Source organism: Struthio camelus, chromosome 16 (genome assembly GCF_040807025.1).
Source record: "Struthio camelus isolate bStrCam1 chromosome 16, bStrCam1.hap1, whole genome shotgun sequence".
Taxonomy (NCBI): domain Eukaryota; kingdom Metazoa; phylum Chordata; class Aves; order Struthioniformes; family Struthionidae; genus Struthio; species Struthio camelus.
The window spans coordinates 15,756,947-15,779,382 of record NC_090957.1 but is presented as its reverse complement, the minus strand read 5'-3'; the positions used below and the strand labels follow the sequence as shown (position 1 = coordinate 15,779,382).

At 54.9% G+C, this 22,436-nt stretch overlaps 1 protein-coding gene across 2 annotated transcripts in view; it reads right to left on the bottom strand.

Moving 5' to 3' along the window:
• Positions 1 to 22,436, bottom strand: part of LRRC75A (leucine rich repeat containing 75A) — a 64,019-nt gene that overhangs the window by 17,662 nt on the left and 23,921 nt on the right. For both annotated transcript variants that reach the window (XM_068910040.1, XM_068910039.1), the window contains one exon: positions 7,575 to 7,687. In XM_068910040.1, the coding sequence (XP_068766141.1) occupies positions 7,575 to 7,687 (113 nt within the window). The remainder of the gene's footprint in view (positions 1 to 7,574; positions 7,688 to 22,436) is intronic.

The window sequence follows — 22,436 nt, the reverse complement described above, 5'->3', positions numbered from 1 at the left end:
GCTACACAAGGTTTGCTTGTTTTATGGCAACGGGATTTGGCCCGTGGAGTCCAAGTGAGCTAGGCAATACCAGCAAACATGCATGTGTTCAAAGCCAAATATGAATAATCTTATGAAGCTGTGCCCTGCTGGTACAGCGCACACATGCAACGGGCAAAGTATGGGCAGAGAGGGTTTCCACGCCAGCGTGCCTGTCTCCAACAGGGGCTACTCTTAGATTTAGGAAAAAAGACAGATAAATTATGTTCCTGGTGTTACCAGAGCCAAGCACCCACAAAGAACGTCTTCCCTTGTTTAAGATCTGTTTTGACCAACTGTGGACAGGGCTCTTCCTTTCGGTACGTTTTTCAAATTATTTTTTTCAAATAATTGAAAAAAAATTAAGATTCCCCATGAGCCCTAGGAACTGACTGGCATTGGCTTTGTCCCCGCGCACACGGCGGTGGGAGAGCGAAGAGGAACGGCCAGCGGCCCCTTTTCCCACGCATCCTCGGCAGGGCCCGGCCAAGGAGCAGATCTCATCCCAGGGCGGACACTGCCCGCACCCCGGCGCTGGGCTGAGCCCTACCAGATGCTGCCCTCAGCTGCATCGCAGCTCAGCGCTCTGCTGACGCTGACCCCAGCGCAAGGGAAAAACGACTGATGAGGAAAAGAGAGATCACTGTAGCTAAATAAAGCCACCTCAAAGAAAACATTGGGAAAAAAGACAGATAAGGTCCTTCCTCCTGGCATGTCACTCCGTCGGGTGGGGGGACGGCAGGAGCGAGCAGTTTTCTTGCTCGCTTTGGACGCGGGCACAACGTTGCTGGGGCCGTGGGACAGCAGAGTGCTGACATTAATGTAAGGTAAGTCTCGGGGTGTGCTTTGAGCCCTTTTCGAAGCCAAGCTGCTGCTACATGGCTTTGTCTGATCTTTCTACAACTGCGGCGAAAACAAAATTTCTGAACTCTGCAGGAAGCTGACGTTATCGTGGGGGACCCCCCCCGGGAATACGCAACAGCACAGGAAAGCGGCAGAACGGGCAAGGGCGACGGCCCGAGAAGGGCAGAGAGCTCTCAAAACGGTTCCAGAACGTGAAGAAAGCGTCAAGCCGCCTCCAGCCGACGCAGACCCGCAGCCTGCCGGGTCCACGGGCTCCGTGCACCCTCCTCCGCCCGCATCGGCTCCGGGCAGCCGCCGGTTTCTTCCTGGGCCGTTCCTCGCCTCCGCTTACCGGAGAGCAAAAAAAAGTGCAAGAAAATGGAATGTTAAAAATCCTCATATTTAGGTCCAGCTTTCCCCTGTCTAATTGCAGCACTTAAAGCGAGTTGGCCCACCCTAAGCTCTTCCACGCTTCACCCTCCAAACAGGGACCCTGTGAAGGACTGCAGGACTTGGCCCATCCCGCTGGTGGAAAACTGGGCTCCATCTGGGTTTCTCTTGCAGGAACGAATATGGTCTGCCCGCCTCCAAGTGCCGTACGCGGCTCAGCGCGGCGGGGCGGGCATCGCCTTCGAAGCACCCACAGACGCCCAGGGCTGGGATCGCCGGTTCGGTTTCGGGAGCAGGCGCTTGGCAGCAGGAGGAGCAGGGAGATCTCAGGATCGAACTCGCTAGCTAAACGCAGGGTGGTAATCGTGCCTGAAGGCACGGTCAGAGAGCTACAAATTACTTTAGCAGGCTCTCTGCCTCCTCCCGCTACTGGCTACGCCACCAGGCAGAGCTTTGATTTTCACCCTAGATGTTTAATATCAGTCTATGCGATTCAGATGGAGGCTTGGAGGAGACAGCAAGCGGGAGGCAGACACATTTATAATATGCAAAGAAATAAGGTCACTTCACATACGTCTGGGCGCTCCGACGCCAGGCGGAGCTGGCAGCCGGCGCTTAGAGATCTCCCCCAGTCTGGCTCTCTGCATGCACACGCTGAACGTGATGCTTTGGGTCAGAAAGCAGGGGAAAGTGCTAACTTCCCCCCGCCGCGGATGCTGCAGGCTGCCTCCCTTCTTCTGCATAGCCCGGCCATAGCAAGACCCACCAAAAAGCCTGCTCCAGTCTTCTCTGTGCTCTACCCTGTCCTTCTCTGGCTGCTCTGTAGCTTATTATCACCTATAGGTAATACAGTAGTCACAGAATAAAATGAAACGCTTGCTGCATAGGTGACTCGCCACCTGCCTGGCTTCTGGCCCGTCGGCTGAAAATGCCAGCAGGCATTTCGTGCAGATGGACGCTAGTCCTCCAAGAGTCGGACCGCAAGCATCCGAGGCATTTTCAGGAGGCGGCAATACAATAACATCCGGATGCCAATACCTGGCCACTAGCCACGAGCAAGGAGACAGGAACGTCCCCATAGGATCTCCGAACATCTTAACCCCATGACTGGGGAAACATTTTAATTAAAGTGAGAGATGAGGATTGCACTAAAGCAGCTGACTCGATTGCACATCAGCCTCTGTCTCCCACAAACACGCTCCCCACCGCTCCAGATTGGAGGGATAATTAAACCGTAATTCCTTCCCCAAACTCTTCAAACATGTCTAAAGCAGCTGCAGGGGAAAGAGAGCTGCTGCATGTCAGGAGATGGGCACAGCCATGGGCCCAGAGAAATTATGCCACTTAATGAAGCCATGCCACAGATTGCAATGTGTATGTCACTCGGCTCGTTATGAGGCGGTGCGCTAATGAGTGCATCTCCAGCAGACGGCACCCAGGAGCACAATGCGTCAAAAAGCCACAGATTTCTAATTAAGAAAGTATTTTCAAGCAACTTTACAGCTCCAGCCCAGGAGTTCTCCAACAAGGCCTCCGCCACCCGTGCAGTTGGGTTGCAATCCATAAATATTAACAGGGAACCAGGGACAAAGCCAAAATACTCATTAAAAGGTCAAGAAGCCCTGTGCAGAAGTCTGGAGACATGGCTGGCACGTCTGAAGCACGCGGCTACGCACTTCCCACCCCAAAGGCGAGATGCCTCCTCCTGGCAACCCGCTAATGGATCCCCCGGGCAGGGCATAGGTGCTGGCTCCAAACCGTCCCTTTCTGACCCCAAAGTTTTCTTGCAAGGCAGCCAGGAGAAATCCTCTCCAACAAGAAAGAAAATGAAAAGAAAAAGCAATGAAAGGAAAAGAGCAAAGAGAAAGGAAGAGATCGCATAGGAAAGGATTGTGAGCATGGCTGCAGCCTGCAAACCTTACAAGGTCCCTACTACACAGAGAGAGAGAAGGGGGAGGAAAAATCATCATCTCTTCTGCAGCAACTGCTCTCCTATTTTCTCCAGACTTGGTGACAACGCTCACAGCTCGGTGCACGCAACGGGAACTACCTGCGACAGGTCAACACGTGGGTCCCGTCCCAGCAGGCGACACGGGTTACCCCACAGACCCTTCCTGAAGGCTATTTCTCCTGCCTCACCTTTCCTTCGAGGCAGCCGTGCTCGCGTGGGGCTGTGAGAAGGAAGCCCTGGCTTCATGGCGCTGCGCAGGGCAGGTACAGATCCCGCCCGTGGCCTTTCTATTTATAACCTCCTCTTTTGGGGCCGTCGCTCCAGGCACCCCAGCGAGCAGAAATCCCAACACGCAGTGCTGTGAGCACCGATATGGGCTTTATTGGGCTCTTACAAGATGGCTGTGGAGTATGAAGCTCCCCGACCCAGGACGTCTTCCCATGCCGTGTTTTTCCACCTAGACAAAAGATAAAGCGTCCACTTGCCTGGCTAGCATCGATAATACGTCTGCACTGGAGCACTCTTGGGAAAAGGTGCTTGATTCCTGCAAGCTGAGGTGTTACAGGGATGGTGCCATTCCACGGACATGGTCCCTGGACTGGTTGTCTGTCCCTGCCACCAAGGTTTCTTGTGTAAATCCTACTCAAATCATTAAAGCAATATTAAGCAATAGCAACTGTGGCTCTTTCTGCTCTGTGGGAGCCATTTCTAACGCAGGCAGTGAACTGCTCCCGCAGACCCCCTCTCGCCCACTGCTCCCGGTCACCCCTTTCCTGCTTTCCTCCCATATTCCAGCCAGATTGGGCTTTTCCTGGAAATAATTCCTCCGAAAAGCAGGCAGACAGGCTCAGAAAGAGGGGGAAGGACTCAGGGTGGCGAAGCCTCGCGTTCACCTCCCCTCCGCACCGCACCGCAGAGATGTTACACCCTCCGGGAACGGTGGCCCTTGACCTTCCTCCTGCCATCAGCGCCGCCAGACTGGGGGCTAATTGCTGCTGCTGCTACACTTTTTGTGAATAATTCATACCGTATGGGATTGCTCTTGCAACGCAACCCAACCTGCACAACACAGTGCATTTTCCCACGCGTCTCCTGTAATAACTGACAAAATAAAGTATTGGCAGAGCCCTCTGTGCTCTGCCTGTGTTATAACAAAAGCCTTGTTGTCACATTTGTGAATTTAAGCCAGTTTCCCTGAAAAATAAGGAAAGGGCCTTTCCTTCCTGAATGACAACTGCTGACACCGGATCTCTGCCGCAGAGCGTGGTGTAGGTGCCACAAAGCAATATATCTCTGAACATCAAGGAGAGGTATCAAGCGAGCCCTGGGCTTGTACTGCGGCAGTTAATCTGCCGCAAGCCTGATCCATACCATTATGACCCTGAATTCAGTTCTCCCAGGCTTTCCAGGTGTTGGGGTTTCTGCAGAAGACTCAACATCTGGATCGGTTCCCCAAGGCTTGGAATTTGCAAAGCTGCAGCTGGTCTTCCAGTTCAAATGTCGGTGTTGACAGCTCTGTCTCTATGGTTGCACCAACAGTGGTTTTACAAGATTAGCCTCTAATTAATCCAGACTAAAACCATATCCTAATTACAAGGGTAGTCCATACTTACCAAACAGCTTCTCCATAGGGATAGTCAGTCCCCCCAAAATACAGCGCAGGAGGAGAGAGAGAAAAGGGAGTGGGGTCATCCCCAAAATGTCAACAGGAGCTTTGAAGAAAGCTCAGGAATCCCTTGATTTATTGGCTCTATTTGGTTCAGCAAATGAAGATCAACAGGCAAAGCAAAGGAACAGAGCAGGCTGCAGCGTGATATCAACAGCTACAGAAAGGTCTGGAAAATTATTCCTGCAGGCTTAATTTTTATTTCTGATAAAATGAGCCTGTCCTCTCCCACTCCACCACCAGGGACTGAACCATCCCTGCTCATTACTGCACTGAGCTGAAGCTCGTTACCTTGCAAAGAGATGGATGTAAAAAAATACAGGCTCTGCAGCCTGCTCCCCTGTCGTCTAGAGCCAGCTCCTAATTACGGCGAGGAGCAGCAGAGCAGAGCATTGCTGGGTCACGGATGGCCGACAGACACAAAACAGATCATGTAAACCAAGTAGTGGCGAGTCACCGCGACGTCTGCTAGCAGGGCTGCTCCGGGGGCGGGCAGACACGAACAGAGCTCAGTATTTTATCAATTTAATAACAGGAAGCTCTAGAGAAGCCCCCGGCATCCGGCTGCCCCAGCGTGTGTTACTGCATGCAGAGCTACAGGAAATAACCGAGCCAGCAATGTCCCCGGGGAGACGCGAGGTGCGTGGAGGTGACGGGGATCTCCTCACCCATCCAGGAGACCTTGTACCTACACAACAGGATGACGGAGCAGCACCCGGTGCTTAGGACACGGAGAAAGAGGACTCTCCTGGGACTGAGCTGGAAGGTTTTGGCGCGGCCAGGATGGGAGGTGGTGTCCCCCCCTGTTTGGGGACGTGTGCCAGCTGTTCTGCAGCTGGCACAGCTGGAGGAAACCTGCTTTAGCTCGGCTCTGCAACCGTCCCCGATGGGTTGGAGCTGGGCACATGTTCCAAAACCGGAGCAGGGGAAGGACGCGCTGGCCGTACGCCGTGGAAGCTACCCGCAAGCTATCCGGCGCGTGCGCAAGATCAGGAACATCTGTTAACAGAGGAGCACTGGGAACTGGAGAGGCCCCAGGTCTCCAGACCAACCTGCTTGCTGTCGGCTCGCTGGCCGGCAGACGCAGCGGTGGGCGCACGGGCGAAGGGGGACGGCACAGCATCCCCTCGGCAGAGTCATCGCAGGACTGGCTGCAACTTCTAGCACAGGCTCTAATTTCACGGAAGCCAAGAAAATTCATTTTTACCTGAAAATGCCCACGCTCGGCATGGACGGACTGGCACGCGCGTCCCAAACGAGGATCTCCCACGGAAACACGTGCAGATACGGCAACGCGCTACAAACCTCGGCCGGGCAGGGCTAGCGGGCGGGCGCCGAGGAAAGCCGCGGGGGCACAGCCCGGCGGCGAGGTGAAGCCTCGCGGATCTCTGCAACGGCGACGCGCTCGCGCAAACGCGCCAAGCGGGTAATTAGGGACAGGGATCGGTAACGAAAGCCAGAGCGGCATAAAACGCTACTTTCAAACTTTTCGCTCTCAAGACCTCCTTGCCTTTTGGGTGCTAAAGAGCTCCCCGCTGCCACATCACTGTTACTTTAATTACGCCCTAATGGGACGACACGGGGTGCTCGTTTCCGACTCTAATGAACACAAAAAAACCAGAGGGTAAAGCAGCGCCCGAGCTCGGGGGCCGTTCCCGGGCTGCTCGGGCTCAGCCCACGCCGGGGCTGCACCCTCGGGCTCCTTCCTTCAAGGGCCTGAACGGCTCTCGGGCCAGACTGCACCTCATCCGCCTCGTTCCCGCTTCTTTCCGGGAGAGCGGAGCAATTCTTCCTCACCAAAAGGCCTTAGAAATGCCCCCAAACAACCCTGCAAAAGTACAGTTGCACCTGTTGAGAAAACAGAAGCATTTCTCCACTTCGGGGGTCTCTAAAATCAGCGGGGCCAGGGGACACCGAGGCAGATCGGGGGGGGACATGTGGCCAACTGAGAGGAGAAGCCACAAGTCCTTTATTCCTTCGTGTCCGTCTTCCTCCCCTCTTCTGTAGTCTCTCCGCAGACTAAGTTTTTTCCTGGCAGGGGTTAGTCTGCAAGCAGTATCTGCTACGATAGGAACCAAACTCTCCCAAGAGCAAACTCGGCTGGACCGTGGCTCTCCACGCTTCTCGCTTTCTTAAAAGGGAAAATTAAGAAGGCACAAAGCATAACGCCATTGAACGCGAGGAGCCGTGTCCCCGACGGAGACCCCAGGCCAGCGGGAAGCACCTGAGAGGGCTGCAAGCAAGGCAGACATCCCAGCCGAGGACGGGCTTTTCCACGCCCGGCTTTTGAGGACGTGGAGCTTAGTTAAACGCCTTATCACCGACGGGGACAGACTTCAGGTTAGCCCCCCTCTAAAGAGGCGGTCAGGAAGCTGCTGAAGCTGGGGAGATGTCCCTCAGAAAGGGAGACGGATGAACTTTCCCAGCACTGAAGAGGAAGAGTTGTCTGGGATTAAAAAGAAAATAAACGGGGGCGGCCACGAGGGCGTCCCGCTCGCAACGCAGCTCCTCCCAGGCAGCGGGCAAGCAACGATGCTCCTTATTCCCAGGAGCGACGCTTCTCTGAAGAAGCGGACCGCCGTCTAGCAGGAGGAAAAACGGATTCAGCGCGCCGCGTCCGCAACGCGCGGGCTGGCGAGCGTTGGTGGTGTTGAGGGGGGAAAAGAAAGGGTGGGAAGCAGAGGCGCCGGGGGGGCACCGACTCACCAGGCCTGGGGCTTCCTCTTCACGAGGCCTCGGCGTCGCCACTGCGAGTGCGGGCTCAGGTGGTAGGTCAGCTGGCGGCAGAGCTTCTCCATGGCCCCCAGCGAGTCGCCCTCCTGCCAAGACAAGGGGCAGGCCGGTCAGGGGGGGCGGCGGCAAGTCGCGAGGGACCGCTCTAAAAACTGTAGAGTTATCGGAGGGAAGAGGAGGGGAGGGGGAAACACCGGCAGGGCGGGCTGCTTCCCCCAGGCCGGCCGCGGGCAAAGCGCCGGGGGCCGTGCCGCCCGCCCCGGCGCGCTCCAGCGGGACCGCGCGTGGCCGACTGATTCAACTAGTTCAACCAAAGCACCCGCGCGTCACCGCCAAAGCGGTAACAGCGGAGCAAACGCCCGAGAACAGCACTCGTCCGAACCTCTCGAAACACCGCTTCATTAGAGGGGACCCCCCCCCCCGCTTCAACAGAAGCAGTAATTTCGGGGGAGTCGTCTCGGTTTTGATTAAAATTCCCATGCCGAAAGAGTAAAGTGAGAAATGGCTGGCTGGGGAAACTTTAACCCTGAAACTTTCTGAATTTTTGCTCCGTAAAGCAAAACGAAACGCAACTACCAGCCCGTGAGCTGCCGCGCTTTGAGATCGCGCACGCCAGGGCACCTGCCCACGTGAGACGCTCGTCTTCCCCTGCCTGGCTTGCTCGCTTAAGGATGGCAAGCGGAGACTAACCTGACCGAAATATTAATAAGAAGGAAGGGAAAAAAAAATAAAAAAATCAAGGTGTGATGATGTGTGATGAATCTGCCTGCTTTTATGAAATTGCTGCATCGTGAAACATCCTGCAGGGCGGGAGCTCAGCAAAGCAGCTCATCCCGGCGGCAGCCTCGCAGCACGCGTCCACCGCCAGCCGGGAAACGCCGGCCCTCGAAACCGGACGCCTTTCTGCACGAGGAAATAAAACCCCACAAGATGAAAAGGAAGCCACGGAATAAGGGCCAGGTCCGATCGCCGCGGCTGCTTATTCGCGTCGGCAGCGAGCCGGAGACGGGGGCGCTTCCAAAAACGCTGTGTGCCGTCCGGTGGGTGAAACACCTGCATCTGTTTTGAGCTCCGGTGTTCAATCCCCTCCGCAAGACGCTCAGCCTTGACCGAAACGGGGGTAGTTTATTCCCAGACATGTCCGGGTGCCCACGAGGTGACCAACTTTAATCAAAAGCTGCTTTAACGCAGCACAGATACTTGCCTAGCTCCGTCCGCAGCAGCCGGCGGGGAGAGGCGACGGCACCGCTGCCTCGCGCCCTTCGCCGGGGGAAGCGACGACAGATGGTTTCAGCGGCTCAGGTATAAACTCAAAATAGCGGGATAACGGCAGGGCATGATGTAAAGGAAATGCCAGGTCAGCGGGAGCTGCGTGGGTCGGGGGCTATTTCCCATCCGAGCTCACCGGCGCCTGCCAGGCGTCCCCCCGACGCGAGCTTGCAGAGGAGGACGGACAGGCTTAAGCACAGATTTAAATTTGTACTTTCCAACGCATCGTTTATCAGCCTGCTCAACTTTAGACAGGAGTTTTAATCCCACAGATTGCAACAGGACTTTTGGCCCGTACTAAACCTCGGTGCAGCAGGAATCTCCCACCGCTGGAGACCCGGCGGCTGCTCTGGGGCAGAGGAACCCGGCGAGGCTCAGCCCCTCAAATTAGCACGTGGAAAACTCTACAAGCATGTTTTATTTCATGTTTTCTACTGGAGGACCTGAAAACACATTGCAGTCCTTCTTTAAGTAAAGGCTCAGTACGTTGTGGGAAGACGATAGCCTATGCTGCTCCCTCCGTGTAACATCAGTGTGCTCTCTGCCTTGCAACGCCTTCCTCTACTGCGAGAAGAAAACGCCACCAATTTCTACACCTACCCCAAATTTTAGCTCCTGTAATTTATCTTTGCGTCTGTGAGCTGTTTGATCCCTCTCAATTAAACAGAACCAAAATAATTTGCCATAAAGCAAAGAGAAGGGAGAGAAGCCAGTGAAAAATGCTTTAGGGAGAGTATCAATCACTGCACAGCTGGCGGCGACGCTCTCCTGAATGCTGAAACGCAGGGTGAATTTCCTAATCTAGGCTTCGAGTAGCGACAGCTTTGCTGCAAAATAAAAGCTACATCTTGAGATCAGTCTTTGGAGCCACAGGGCTAATATTTACAGCTTTTATCTTGCATTTCCTCCCCAAATCAGTATTTGGGCTCAGGAGCTCATATGCTTTGGTTGCTGTGTGTCCCACAGAAATCGGACAGGACAGTGTGGCTCGCCGCGAGCTGCTTGTTGCCACCATGCAACACCAAGCACGTGATCCACCCACAGCCCTGCTCCGAAGGGATCTCGCTCAACTGGGGAGCAATGGGACCATCCCAGGTTTTTTCCATCCTTCCCATGGACACCAGCCACGCGTGGCACTGTCGGCCCCGGAGGAAAGCTCTGTGCAAAGGGATGCAGTGACAATCACGGCCCTTGAAATGGGCAGCAGCTTGAGGCCACCAGCATGTGCCCATGAGCGCTGGGCTCCCCTCCGTCAGGAGCTGCTGCCCCTGCCCTGGCTCCGGAGGGGGGCCGGTGATGGTCCCACCTGCAGCGTGGGAGACGAGCTGCTTAGTCTCTATCAGCAACGCACAAAAAACAGCCTGCGTGGGATATGGACGTGCCTTTCTATAGGGTATCGTTCATCACCTGTGCACCACGCTGAACCACAAATAAGCGCTCCTCGGACATGTCCCCTGCAGGGCCGCTGGCAGAGGACAGAGGCGTAATTGGAAGCAGAGGGATGACACCATGGGAAAGAAAACGCCGGGGGAGCGGGATGGCGCTTTTGCCGAGGCTGAACAGCTATGGCACCAGCACGTCCCCTCCGCACATCGCTGCGGGGCTGAAGCAGGAGCCCCAGCTCCCGGTGGGAGCAGGACCCACGCGGGTCTGCGCCCCCGACCTGCCGCCCAGGGGCGCTCCCAGGGGCATGCTCCCGGAAGTGGCAAGGCCGGGACAGTTTGGACAGGCGGCCCCGTGAGCTCTGTCCTCTCGCTTGCCCTCAAACGCTGCGCATCTTCCCGCAGCCGACGCTGCGCTGCTCTGCCTGGGCAACGCAACGAGGCGAGATCTGTATTCACAAACCTGACTCCAGGGCTGCTCCAAAAGAAGCCGTCAGAGCGCTCAGAGGAAGGCAGAAAACATTAAAGCTTCCCAATAAAGATGCTACTGCTAGTTAATTTGTCTTCATTAAGAAAAAGATATTAAAGTCTTTCTGAACGAGGGAGTAAATACCTAAATATCTGTAGCTCAGCCTTTTACTTCCTCTCCTGTAAGGCCAAAAAAATTTTTCTCCAGACTCCCAACTGCCCCGCGATGGCGATCCCAGCCCCATGCGATGCGCTGGATCACCCGCTGGGGCCCGGGCAGCGTGGGGAGCACCGCGGGGCCGCTTGCCCCGGGGCCGTCCACTGTGCCAAATAGGTCAGCAGTAATGACTGAAGAGCCCCGACAAGAACTCACGCTGGAACACGGCAGGGGACTGACCCAAGTTAGAACAATTAGCTGTTGTCCCAGGCCGGAGAAGGGGACAGGTTTTTTGCTCGCCTTATTACACAGTCCCACATTGCTGTCACTTGCAATCAGCCTCCGGGCAGAAAAATCTGCTGTCTTGCAAATTTTAACGCACAAAAAGTCCCGAAATGCCCTTCCGAAAGCATGATTGTAGCTTAATTAAGCTTTCTTTTTCTTTCCCCTTAACTTTTCAAACTTGTATCTTCTCTTTCTGAATGCTGCAGGATTTGCAGGCTGGGAACGCAAGACGTTTAAAAACATGAAAATAAGGACGCTGTTTACTCCTGGCCCTGAAAAGCCGCTGCCAGGAATATCTGAATTAGGAGGAAGAGCTGAAATACGTGACCGCGGCGAGCTCTGTCCGTGCACGGCCCGTCGTGGTCGCAAGCCAGGGGACCGCGCTCAGCCCGCGAGCGTCGGCTCCGGCACATCAATCATCGCAGGCAAGCACAGACCCCACAGCCAAAACGTTCCCCTTCCGTACGGTTCAGTGGACGCCAGCCCTTAAAACGTGATCGGCTTCGTGCCCGTGAAACCCGAAGAAGCTGACAGATTTCACTCCAAGTTCTTGGCGTTTTATTTGGCTTGGGTGATTAGCTAGGATTTTCTTTCCTACAAAGCGTTTGGGCTATTAAACGAAACCAGATGAGACGAAAAGCCGCGCTCACCAGGCTGAACGGTTCTCAATACAGCAACACGAAGACGCCATGCAGTGAGCGGTGCTCCAGGAGGCCCTACGGCAGATCACCGTCCGCGTTTTTTGGACGTGCATCAGCTCAGCTATCGCAAGTGAGCATCGAGCAAAGGAGAACGAACGCCCAGCAGCACGTGCCGACGCAGGGGCGCGCTTCGGCGTTTGAAGCGACGGCAAGAAAACAAAGGGGAGACGTTATCCCAGCACTGCCAAACCTCACGCTCCGGGAACAGCTCTGCACGCCCAACGCTCTCCCGCTCCAGCGGGCAGCTGAGCCAAGCCCGACCCGACGCCGCACACGCTGCAACAACCGGAGCGAGGAACACAGGAGAGAGACCGGCCTCCGGACAGGAGGAGGAATTAGGAAGAAATCCTTCTGTCAAGGGCTAGCGCGGAGAGCGAGGAAACCCTCCGCCTCTAGGGCCAAGCGACCAGCGCCGCAGGCGGTCTGCTGGGGAAGCTCCTCGAAAGCAGGATGCTCCGTGCAATTACGGATGACAGATTGGCTGTCGCCTCCTTTATCCGGAAACCTGAAACGCAAACTGCGGAGCAAAAACACGTCTTCCTCTCAAAACCGCAACCAATACAACTCAACCAACTCAGCCGCTGTTTACGCAGGAGAGAGGCAAAACAGCTGCAGGAGGGAAGGGGAGGCCAGCGCCGCCGCTCGCGGCCCTCGCTCCTCCTGCTGCCGAGGGCCTCGGTCGAGCTCATTTGGGGACAGAAACATTGAGTTGGACCAATTTTTTTTTTTTTTTTTTTTTTAACCTGGATGCTGGTGACGTGGTTTAATTTCTGAGCCACCTCCAGGGCGTTTGGGTGCACGGAGCGAAAGGGCCGGGCTGTGGAGGGCCGGGGGAGAGAGCGGGGCCAGGCGGCGTCCCCCGGACCCGACGTCCGCGCCTGCCGCACCGCGGCGCCGGGGGCCCGCGTTGTCCCCGGCCAGCTCTGGGCTGCTCGCGCTACTCCGCTTCCTTGCCGGTTCTTCGCCCGGCTGCAGGCTGCCGGCGCGGCAGCAGACAGGCGTCCCGCTCCCCGGACCCTGGCGGGTTCGTAGGAGTCGGCGCTGCCAAATTTCTGACGCCTTCCTTTTTCATGCAGTCATGAGGAGCTGAAGTCATCTAATGGGTTTCTGGTTTTCTCACTTGCTTTTTTTCTTTTTTTTTGGATGCAATCGCAGCCTATTGCTGCCTGCAGCCGGCCCGACCCGGCCAGCCAGCGCCAGCCCTCTGGAAGCCCTAAGGGGGGTTTTCCCCCACCGCGGGACCAGGAGCCGAGGGCTGGGGAGAGCTTTCAAGCCGCCTTCGCCCCTCGCCGCTGCCGCTCCCCGCGGAGGCGCTCGGCCAGGTCGCTTCTCCTCTGCGACCTAGCGTTTGACGGCGACCACGGCGCCTTCCCGGGAACCGAGCAGGGCTTGCAGACCGAGTTAAAGCCGAGCGTCAAATAAGGTGGTGCAGCTTTAAAATCTTGCCTCCAACGTCCCAGCGCAGGGAGGGGTTGCCTATAAAACTATGACCCAAACATCAGGCAGCGGTTTCTAGGGATCTCTATGAGACTATGTTACAGGTGAAAAGTCCGAGAAGAAGAGTCAGTGTCGGAAATCCTGCTCCCTCCCTTCTAGCTCGCTAGAAAACAGCCTTTAGCATCCGCAATTCCCTCTCTGAGGAAGGGGCAGAGGAAAAAGTAGCTGTCTGAAACAATGTGAATAAAAGGCAAAAAAAGAGACGGCTTTTTTTTTCTTTGTTTCTTTTTTTGAGGTGGAGTCGTCTCTCAGGCACTAAACTAATCTTTGATAAAAGCATATCAGAAAGTAAAATTTCCTGCCCAGCACGCAACTCTCTTGCATGGGAAGGAGCCTTTTGGAGAGCTTGCTGTAAGAAGAGGAGCCACTTCTCAGCGGCGTTCCTGATCAGAAAGCGTATCCCGGTACCTGGCAAAAAAAACCCCAAACGTAGTAGAAAATATACCGAGCGCAGCCTAACCGGCTGCGCCCAGGCCGGGGGCCGCAGAAACGGGAGCAGCCCCCAAGGAGCAACCGCGTCGGCTGGCGATGAGTCGGAGGCTGGAGCCTTGCTGGGCCGCGAGCCCGGGCGCCGCGTCGGGGACGCCCAAGGCACCGGCACGAGCCGCCTCCAGTCGCGTCCCTTAGCGGATGGCAGGTCCCCGAGGCCAGCAGCGCCAGCGAGGCAGCTCTGGCAGCCGGCCAGGCAGAAGTACCGTTTTGTGGCGTTCTGGCCCAAAGACCGAACGGCTGAGCCCGGTCAAAGCCAGCCGGCGGCCCCCAGCGCGGCGCGTTACAGCCCCGACCCCTCGGCGGCCGGGCAGACCCCGGCGCCCGCGGCGTGAACCCCAGCCGCCCGGGCGCCCGCTGGCCGACCCGCGCTGGACGGCTTGGACACACTGGTGCGGTACCGCGCACTCAGCTCAGACGCTGGCCCTAGCAATTAAACCCCATCTCGAACGAGCCCAAAATCAGGAGCCAAGGGAGCTGCAGGAGCAGCAGAGCACTGAAAGAGGAAATCGCAGAGACGAAAGGAGCAGAGGGTGATTCTGCAGCTCGGCCGCGGCCGTAAGAAGCGCTCAGCATCCGCCCTGCCGAAAGGGCAAGGTGCAACGCGTTAGCTGCCGCGAGAAGCGACGCAGAGCGGGCCTTATCGAAAGAGCCAGAAGCGCAAGATGAACGGGACCGAGGCCACTCAGGAAGTTATTCAAAAGGATCCTGGAGTAATATTACACCAGGACTTCGGAGAAGCAATTAAGGAAGGCAATAACATTCTCGGTGATGGCCCTGAGGGGAACACGTGAGATAAAGGGAAATTGCAAAAAAAAAAAAAAAAAAAAAAAAAAAGAATATAAAAGTCTTCTGCGAGATCTACTGGAAGGTAGCCAGCACAGCTCCTGCAGCAGAGGATCTCCACCCGCCTTGCTGAGTTTTCTCAGCCTACGGACGACACCAGGCCAACGCATACCGGCAGCAGGGACGTGGCGGGGGACGCTGCAGAGCCTGGAGCTGCGGCTTTCCGCGATGCCGCCTGAAGGTACAGTCCAGGGCAACGCTTCTGATGGCCGGTGGCTGCCAGGACGCTCAGTAGGAACCTGGTTCTCCTCTAAAGTCGGAGCATGTGATCAGTCCCCCCCCCCAGCCCCACCGAAGGGGCAACGGATGCACAGAGAGGCCGAGTACATGATCCAGTAAGATCCCCAGCCAAATAAATGGTGCTCAAAACAAAGTCACTATTGGGAAAGCCGTCTAGCTGCCAGCACTCATTCCCGCCTGGGTCACTGGACCAGCCTTTTAATCCCGGATCCATCTGGCTCCTTCCTACAGAGGCAGGGAGTTACCATACAGCAAAGAGGGAGGCTAAAAACGTGGAGATGCTTTTGCAATCATGCCTTTGTCATGCTGCAAACATCTCGACAACCCCCCCGGCTCGCGAGTTAATCATTACAGCCGGGGCCGAACGGCAAAGGTGGAAAATAACGACCTTCTCGTTACGTTCCCCCGCCTGCTCGCGGCGGCACGTCGTGAAGCGGTGGCGGAGGAGGAGGAGGATGCGGCGGCGGAGAGGAAGGCGCTCTGGGATATGGTACCCGAGCCACTCGGCCTGCCGCCAGTGAAAGAAAAAGAAAGGGAAGAAAGGAGAAAGAGGTGGTGCAAGGGGGCCAGACGGGGAGATCGGACAGGCCACCGAGACAGGGCAACAGCTCCTAACGCCGGCGCGACGGCCCTTGGGGAACTGTAGCCGAGAGCGCCCGGGGCTGCCTTCGCTGCCGACACACGTGGCAACCGCTGGCTGTTCACAGCCCTCGCAGCCCAGGGTTAAATCAGAAACAGAAGATCTGGTTATTTGTGTTGCAGATGCAGAGCATCACGTAGGATTTTCCCAGCCCAACAAGGCTCGTACGGAGTCTGCGGCTCCGCTGCACCGCACCGGATCCCACGGAAGCAAACCGCCGTCCGGCTTGCTGTCTGCTGGAGGAGAGCAGAAACGGCCCGGGGATGCGACTGCAAATATTTATACGACGTAGTGTGGGCTCTCAGACCCTCGCCACCACCCCCGGGAGCTCGGGGCACGCAAGAGAGCCTGGGAATGGGGGGCGGCGACGCTGGCATGAGCTCCATCCTGGTCAGGCACTGCCGCGCGCGGGAAAGTAAAGGAGAAATTTCTCCATAGCAAATCACCAAGTGACTGCAAAACTCTTTGAAGATGGAAGGGTGGGATAAAGCTCTTACCCAAACCCCCAAATACCCTAAAATGTCAGATAACCGCTTGCTGGACTTTGGCCCGACTGCATAGTCCCTGCCACCTACAACGAGCGATTGCTACAAGTCCCACCGGCCACCTTCCCATCTGCAAGATCTTGGCCCTTCTCAGCCATTTATTATTTTTCGCCAGGCAGAGATAGAGCTGCTGCATCACCGCTCACAGGAGCGAGCCCCTGGCAAGCTGCCGGGGAAGGAGGACCCGTCCCACCGGTGGCCTGACGCAGAGGGGCTCCTCTCGCCCCGGCAGCACGCTGGCCTCCGGGGCCCCGACCCACCTCGAAGCCGCCACGCCACGACGCGTCGGGGGCTCGGCAAACACAGCGGGAGGTACGCGCGGGGCAGCTTTCTCGTTTCTCCCGCCTAGACCTTGCCTGTGATTACACGACGCCCAGCTGGTCCGCGGTGACTGACGGCTCCTCGGTTTGGCTGGGCGAAGCCGCCGCTCCGACCCGTCCCAGCCACGGAGCTGATCCTCTGCTGGGTCTGGCAAAGGCAGAGCTTAGGCAGCAGGAGTAAAGGCCAGAACTGCTTGTTGCAAGCCACAGCTTGGAGTATGCAACAAGACAGAGGCGACGCTGCAAAAAGGCTAAATGCCAGTAACTCTTCCAGCCCCAGGCTGAGCGCTGGAAACATGAGCACTTCCAAAACCCAGAGTCAGTTTGGTCCAGACCTGAAAAAGAGTGGAGCACTGGGCACTGCACTGCTCAATCCTGTGCCTCAGTTTCCCCGACTGTAAATTGATAACAACGCTCCTTCCTTTCTTCATACGAGGTCTGAAGAACTCAGAAGGAAAAGACACTCTGAAAGCTGGCTGGCAGTAACAGTGTTTGACCTCAAGTGTTTTTAGCTCACCTGAAGAAAGCGCACAAAAAAGCAACTGTCTCACCAGGATGCAACAGGGCGAAGAGCCCCTCTGGGCGCCGGCACTGACAGCCTTGGGCTGTCGGGCCGGAAGGATGGGCGCACCGCTTGCTTGCGGCTCCAGGATCAGCTGGGACTGGCTCAGCAACGTCCGTTAGAGCTTCTTTGCTCCGTTTTGACAAATGGCAAGTGGGGCTTCGCTAGCTGGCACGCGGCAGCCGAGTCGGACGCACGCTCAGGTACGCGGCCGCCGGCAGCGCTCTATCCATACAGAGATCTGCAGCTAACCCTTCTTATTAAACCACCCATTTCTGCACAGCCAAGTTTGCAGCAGATCGTTTGCCTGCTGCAAACTCACACTCATGCGAGTGAGGCTGGAAGTAGGTATTAAAACATCCATCCAAGCACATGAGCCACCCAGGGCAAAACCTGCAGGACGCCAGCTCCTCCTTGCACCCATTTTGCTGGTGCTATTCAACGCCAAAGGTAAATAAATAACGGTCCCGAGAGCAGGCAGGGAATCAATACGCTTCCTTTCCATGCAGTAAATTATGTTCTGATTAAAAGCTAAAGGAGCTGAACTCAAATGTCAATTACCACCAGAAAACATCAATAAAACATGTTGGTGCTGTTTAATGAGGGACCTGCTTCTCGATCCGTCATTTCCCAACAGGACGCTTACTTGACTTTATTGGAGAGGCTGCAGGTGCTGGCCCAGCAGCGAGACCCGCCGCATCGCCCCAGACTGCGCAATACCGCAGGAACGGCCAAGCGAGGTCTGGCCGCACCACTGGAGATGCTGCGGGCGGACCTGGCTGGGCTGAGGAGAGGATGATCTCCAGAAGACAGTGTGAAAGCCCAAAGCATCTCACGTTAAGATGCTGGCTTCTTTGAAGTCAAGGCAGGCAGATGTAGCGCTGCTGGGATTTTTCCTTCTCTTTGAGGCACTGAGACACATGCACTTCCTGCCCTTCTCTCTCACTCTGGATCTAGCTCTGAAGTTCAGATTGGATGCTTGGCACCAGCTTTTGAGAAAAGGTAGGACATTCTCTAAGAGGCTGCCATGAAATCTCTTCTCCTGCTCCGGGCACGTTTTTAATCTTCTACCCCAGCTCCGACCTCCGCCTCGTGGGGCGGCTGCCATTTCGGTGGCGGAGCAAAATCCTCCATGCAGTCAAAACCCATCCTGTAGCATTTAGAAAGGTTTGCATACAATTGTGCCCTGATCAGAAAAGGTCTTTTTCTCATTACGGGGACCGAGCTCTGCCAGCCTGTGTTGAGATTTGGGGCTTAAGCAGCCACGCATCAGCTCATGAAATATTTCAACAATACCCTCCAGTTGTTTTAGCGAAACATCCCACATTTGGCAGGGGGGAATAGAAAAGCCATTTTCTGATGAAGAATCTCAGCTCCTCCACAAACGGTCTGCGTTTATATAGCCTCTTTCACCCAGAATTATGCTGCAACATTTCACAGACCTTGAAATTATAGATTCACTATTCACTAACCCCACCTGGTATCATTCAGGCAACGGAGAATGCGAAAAAGACTTCTCATCCCTCCGCAGGCTGCAGTAGCGGTTGCAAATGCTGCCTCAGACCAGTGCCATAAACAATTCCCTACTTTCTCATCCAGGAGAATTTCAATGTCACCGATTAGGGATGCACTGGATGGGCTTCCCCAGGCAGGGCTATTCCTCCACATTCGACTCGTCTGCACCCAACTCAAAGTCTGACACGAGAAATCTAATTCCACTACATAGGGAAAGCCCAGATTTTCAAGGGAGGTACCAGAGAGCCAGACAGGTGGTTACTCCATCACACTGCCTCCAAGGAGGGAAAATAAAGCCAAAGTGGTTAAGAGAAGACCAATCCCATGCACAAACGCCCCAACAAAAATCAGCGTCCTGCACAAGCAGGGTCCAGTCACTTCATCCTACCGCCGTGGCACCGGCACTGGGGAGGAACGCAGACCTAGTCGTCTTTTATAAGCTGTTATGCTGCAAACATAGTTGATCTTCCTGACATTTTAATGGATTTCTTTTTTTAAGGAAAGGACCTTCTCTGTGTTTCTGTATCACAAAACGTGGATAAATAAGGGCTGCATCCTGCCACTTCCCCACTGAAGGTAGTGAGGTCTATTTTTTTTTCTCTTTTCTTTCTTTTTTAAAAAAAAAAAAAAAAAAGACAGCAGAACAGCGCCACAGAGGAGACTTTGATTAATCGGCAGCCATACATATGCCAAAGGCCTGCAAGCAAATTCATCAGGTTGCGGAGGCGCGACAGCCAGCGCCGGCAGGAGCGATCAGACACCCCGGCTGCCCCTTGCCCTCGGCAAAGGCAGCAGCCCCATCCTCCTCCAGCTAGCTTTTTTTTCCCTCCTCCCTAAGGTTCTCCAGCCTTAAACCTGCCAGGAGTGATATCATCAAAGCTCCTTTAGACTTCACCGTTATTCAATTTTAACCTCAATTTTTAAAAACTGCAAAGAAGAAACCCTCAGTGCAATTTTCCCCCGTTTCCAAGGCATTCTGTTCAGCTTTAGCTCACACACAAGAGCTTTAAAGAGAACATCTCTCTCTGTGTAAAGAAAACATGAGCAAAGGGCATGATACACTAAGTTAGGAAAGGACGAGAGTTGTCACTAGCAGAGCCTGAGCTTCATAGTCTGCTTCACACTGCAGGACACATTAATGCATTGCAGATGTCTTAAATACCCGTAACAAGTGATCCTCGTGCTTTGAGCAAGATTGACAAAAAAAGGAGCATTAATACAGAATACAACTGATTTAGATGGTTGAATCACCATTATCCCCTTTGCTTTTATATTAGATATTGGGGGTTTTGGAGGTTTTTGCATGCATAAATCAGCTACCTTTTACAATGTTTCTTACAGCAAAGAACAAACGATACTTAGCGCTCCCGCAGCACTTTGCATCTGAAATCTGCTGAGTGTTTTTGCAAAAAGAGGCACAAGGGCCACCTTCCCTGCAGGACTTCTAGCAAAAGAGGGAGCAACGAAGCTCGGCAAGGCGATGAGCTCACCCGTCAGACTGGGACCCGAGTGTCCCTGCCATCACTGAACATCTGAAACATCAGCTTTTGCTGCTCTACAATTTAATGCGATGTCAGCAACTTGGAATGATAATTCGAATCCAAGATCAAGTAATAACACTCATGGTGGGAGAGCTGGATGATGCGCCTGGTTTGGGGATAACAGCACAGAGCTGGTGGTCACGGTATGCTGATTCTATTCGCCCTCGGGCGAGTCCAGTTTATTCATACCGTCTCTTAGCCACAGGTCACAGCACAGTAAACCAGAGGAAAAACGTTCATTTCAGTTTCAGTGCAGCTCCATCAGAAATAACAGGTTTTAAAAAATGCACGATACAAAAACCCAACAACAGCTGCAAGCTAAATCCTTCTGCCACAGAGCTGAGGAAGGATTTGAAATACATTATTTCACCCAGGTCACAATAACTAGTTTTTCTTTACACGCTTTCTCTTGCCTTTGCAGGTGACAATTCATATAACCGAAACCACACTGCACACCTGATCAGTTTAGAGCTCAGGAAGAAGAAAAGGCATCTGAGCCAGGGACGCAGTTAAATATACATTTCTCAAATGACACAAAAGTGAACAAGAAGATAGATCTTCGCTCTACCCAGAGCTACACGGGCAAAACCAATTCTGCTCCCAGCACCAGCATGTCACTTTTCCAGCTATACCAACTGCTCAAATTGGAGAGAGGCAGAGTAACAAAGCCAAAAATCTCCCTTTGAGTTTCTCCTGGGCAGCCCTTAGTGGCTCGAAGAGCCGTTCCAGCCTCGGGCTGGTCCGGAGACCTGGGCTCATCCCATGCGATGGCACGAGCTGGGGCCACTAATCGCCCCGGGGGCCGCAGGGGAAGAAAGCAGCCTTTGCCCAGGGCTGCCCTCTCTTTGCTCCCTCTCGCTCAGCTCAACGCTTATCCCACGTTCAACGAGTCCTCAGACAGGGGGAAAACCTGACTCACTCGCTATCGCGGTCACCAGGCATCCACACACATGGCTTCGGTCTGCGGAAAAAGACACTGTTCTAGTTTTCCAATCATTTATAGCCAGAGATTCCTGCTGGCAAAAAGAGCAGAAAACTTTTTTTTTTTTTTTTTTTTTTTTTTTTTTTACAGGAGCCCTTTGCTCCTTGCGCCTTTGTGTTTTCAGCTCCTTGCTTCCCAGCTCTCCGGGAACGGGGGGAAAACGCAGCTCAATGCTGGGAGGATCCCGCATAGGAAACGCTGGATGTCCATGGGTACCGCTCAACAATGCATTCCCGTGCGACAGCAGCTTTTATTTGACCCGAAACTGTCCCCAGCAGGGAACAGCGCTGCAAACCGCAGCCCGAGGTGGGTGGCTGCTCCAGCGCGACCCTTCCAGCGTTTTTAGAAACGCTGGGTCTGGTGTTTTTGGAGGACGGGGTAGTCCAGAGAGCACGGCTCAGCTGAACTGCATTATATATCGGTAACCAGGGATGGGACCAAATGCAAACCCTGACTTCCAGATGATCTGGAAAAAGTTTTACACTTGGCTCCTTGAGCAAAAGTCACCCGAACGCGAGCGCCTCGGGAAAGGCTGGGATCTGGCTGCGGATCGGAGCGACACGGCTCCAGCCGTTACACTAAATACTCTGACATCCAAATGAAGACTCACCCAAATGGTTTTCTGGACTCAGGCTCATTCGAGGCGCTCCAGGCTCAGCCAGCGCAAGTTAAATGTCTTGCCCCGCTGCTGGTTTGAATTTACTCCCTGGAAGACGCATCCACCGAACGGCGCTGCGCTGCTGACACGCTCGAGGAGCCCGGCCAACATTTCCTGGCCACGCACAGCAGTACGTGTTTACCCAGAGTTCGGAAAAACTATTCAAATTTTATTTTAGCTCAGAGGAGAGGTCGAGAGGTCACCTTTAAGCTAAGGGTGGTATAAATAGAGGCTGAATGGAAAGAGCGATGTAAAGAAAGCCAGAGCAATGCTCTCTCTGGGGAAGAAGGAAAGACCCCAACGCTTTCCTGCCAAGACGCAAAATGAGCTTGGAAAAAGCGTGGCTCGCCCATTAGAACAGAGTTCCCGCAAAATTTCCTAAAGCCAGGCTTTTCCTTCAGGCAGAGCAGTGAAACACGCTGCTCCTGGGCCCGCAGCAGCAGCAGGTCTCGGGGAGGAAACAAGATCCGAGGCCTGGAGACGGAGGCTGAGGGGCGGCGAGGGGCATCCAGAGGCGGGACCCCTGCCAGCTGCAAAGCGGAGTAAAGCTCATCCACAGGCCCTTGGTGCGCCCCTTCCCCTTCGCAGCAGCCGACACACCTTTCATCGAGCAGGTTACCTGGGACTAGGCTCCCGATCACCTCCTCCTTCAGCCCGGGCTTTCCCACCTCTAGGATTAACTCCTGATGGGTGCAGGCAAGTTCCCAGCTGCCTCAACCCAGGTACGCGTGCACATGC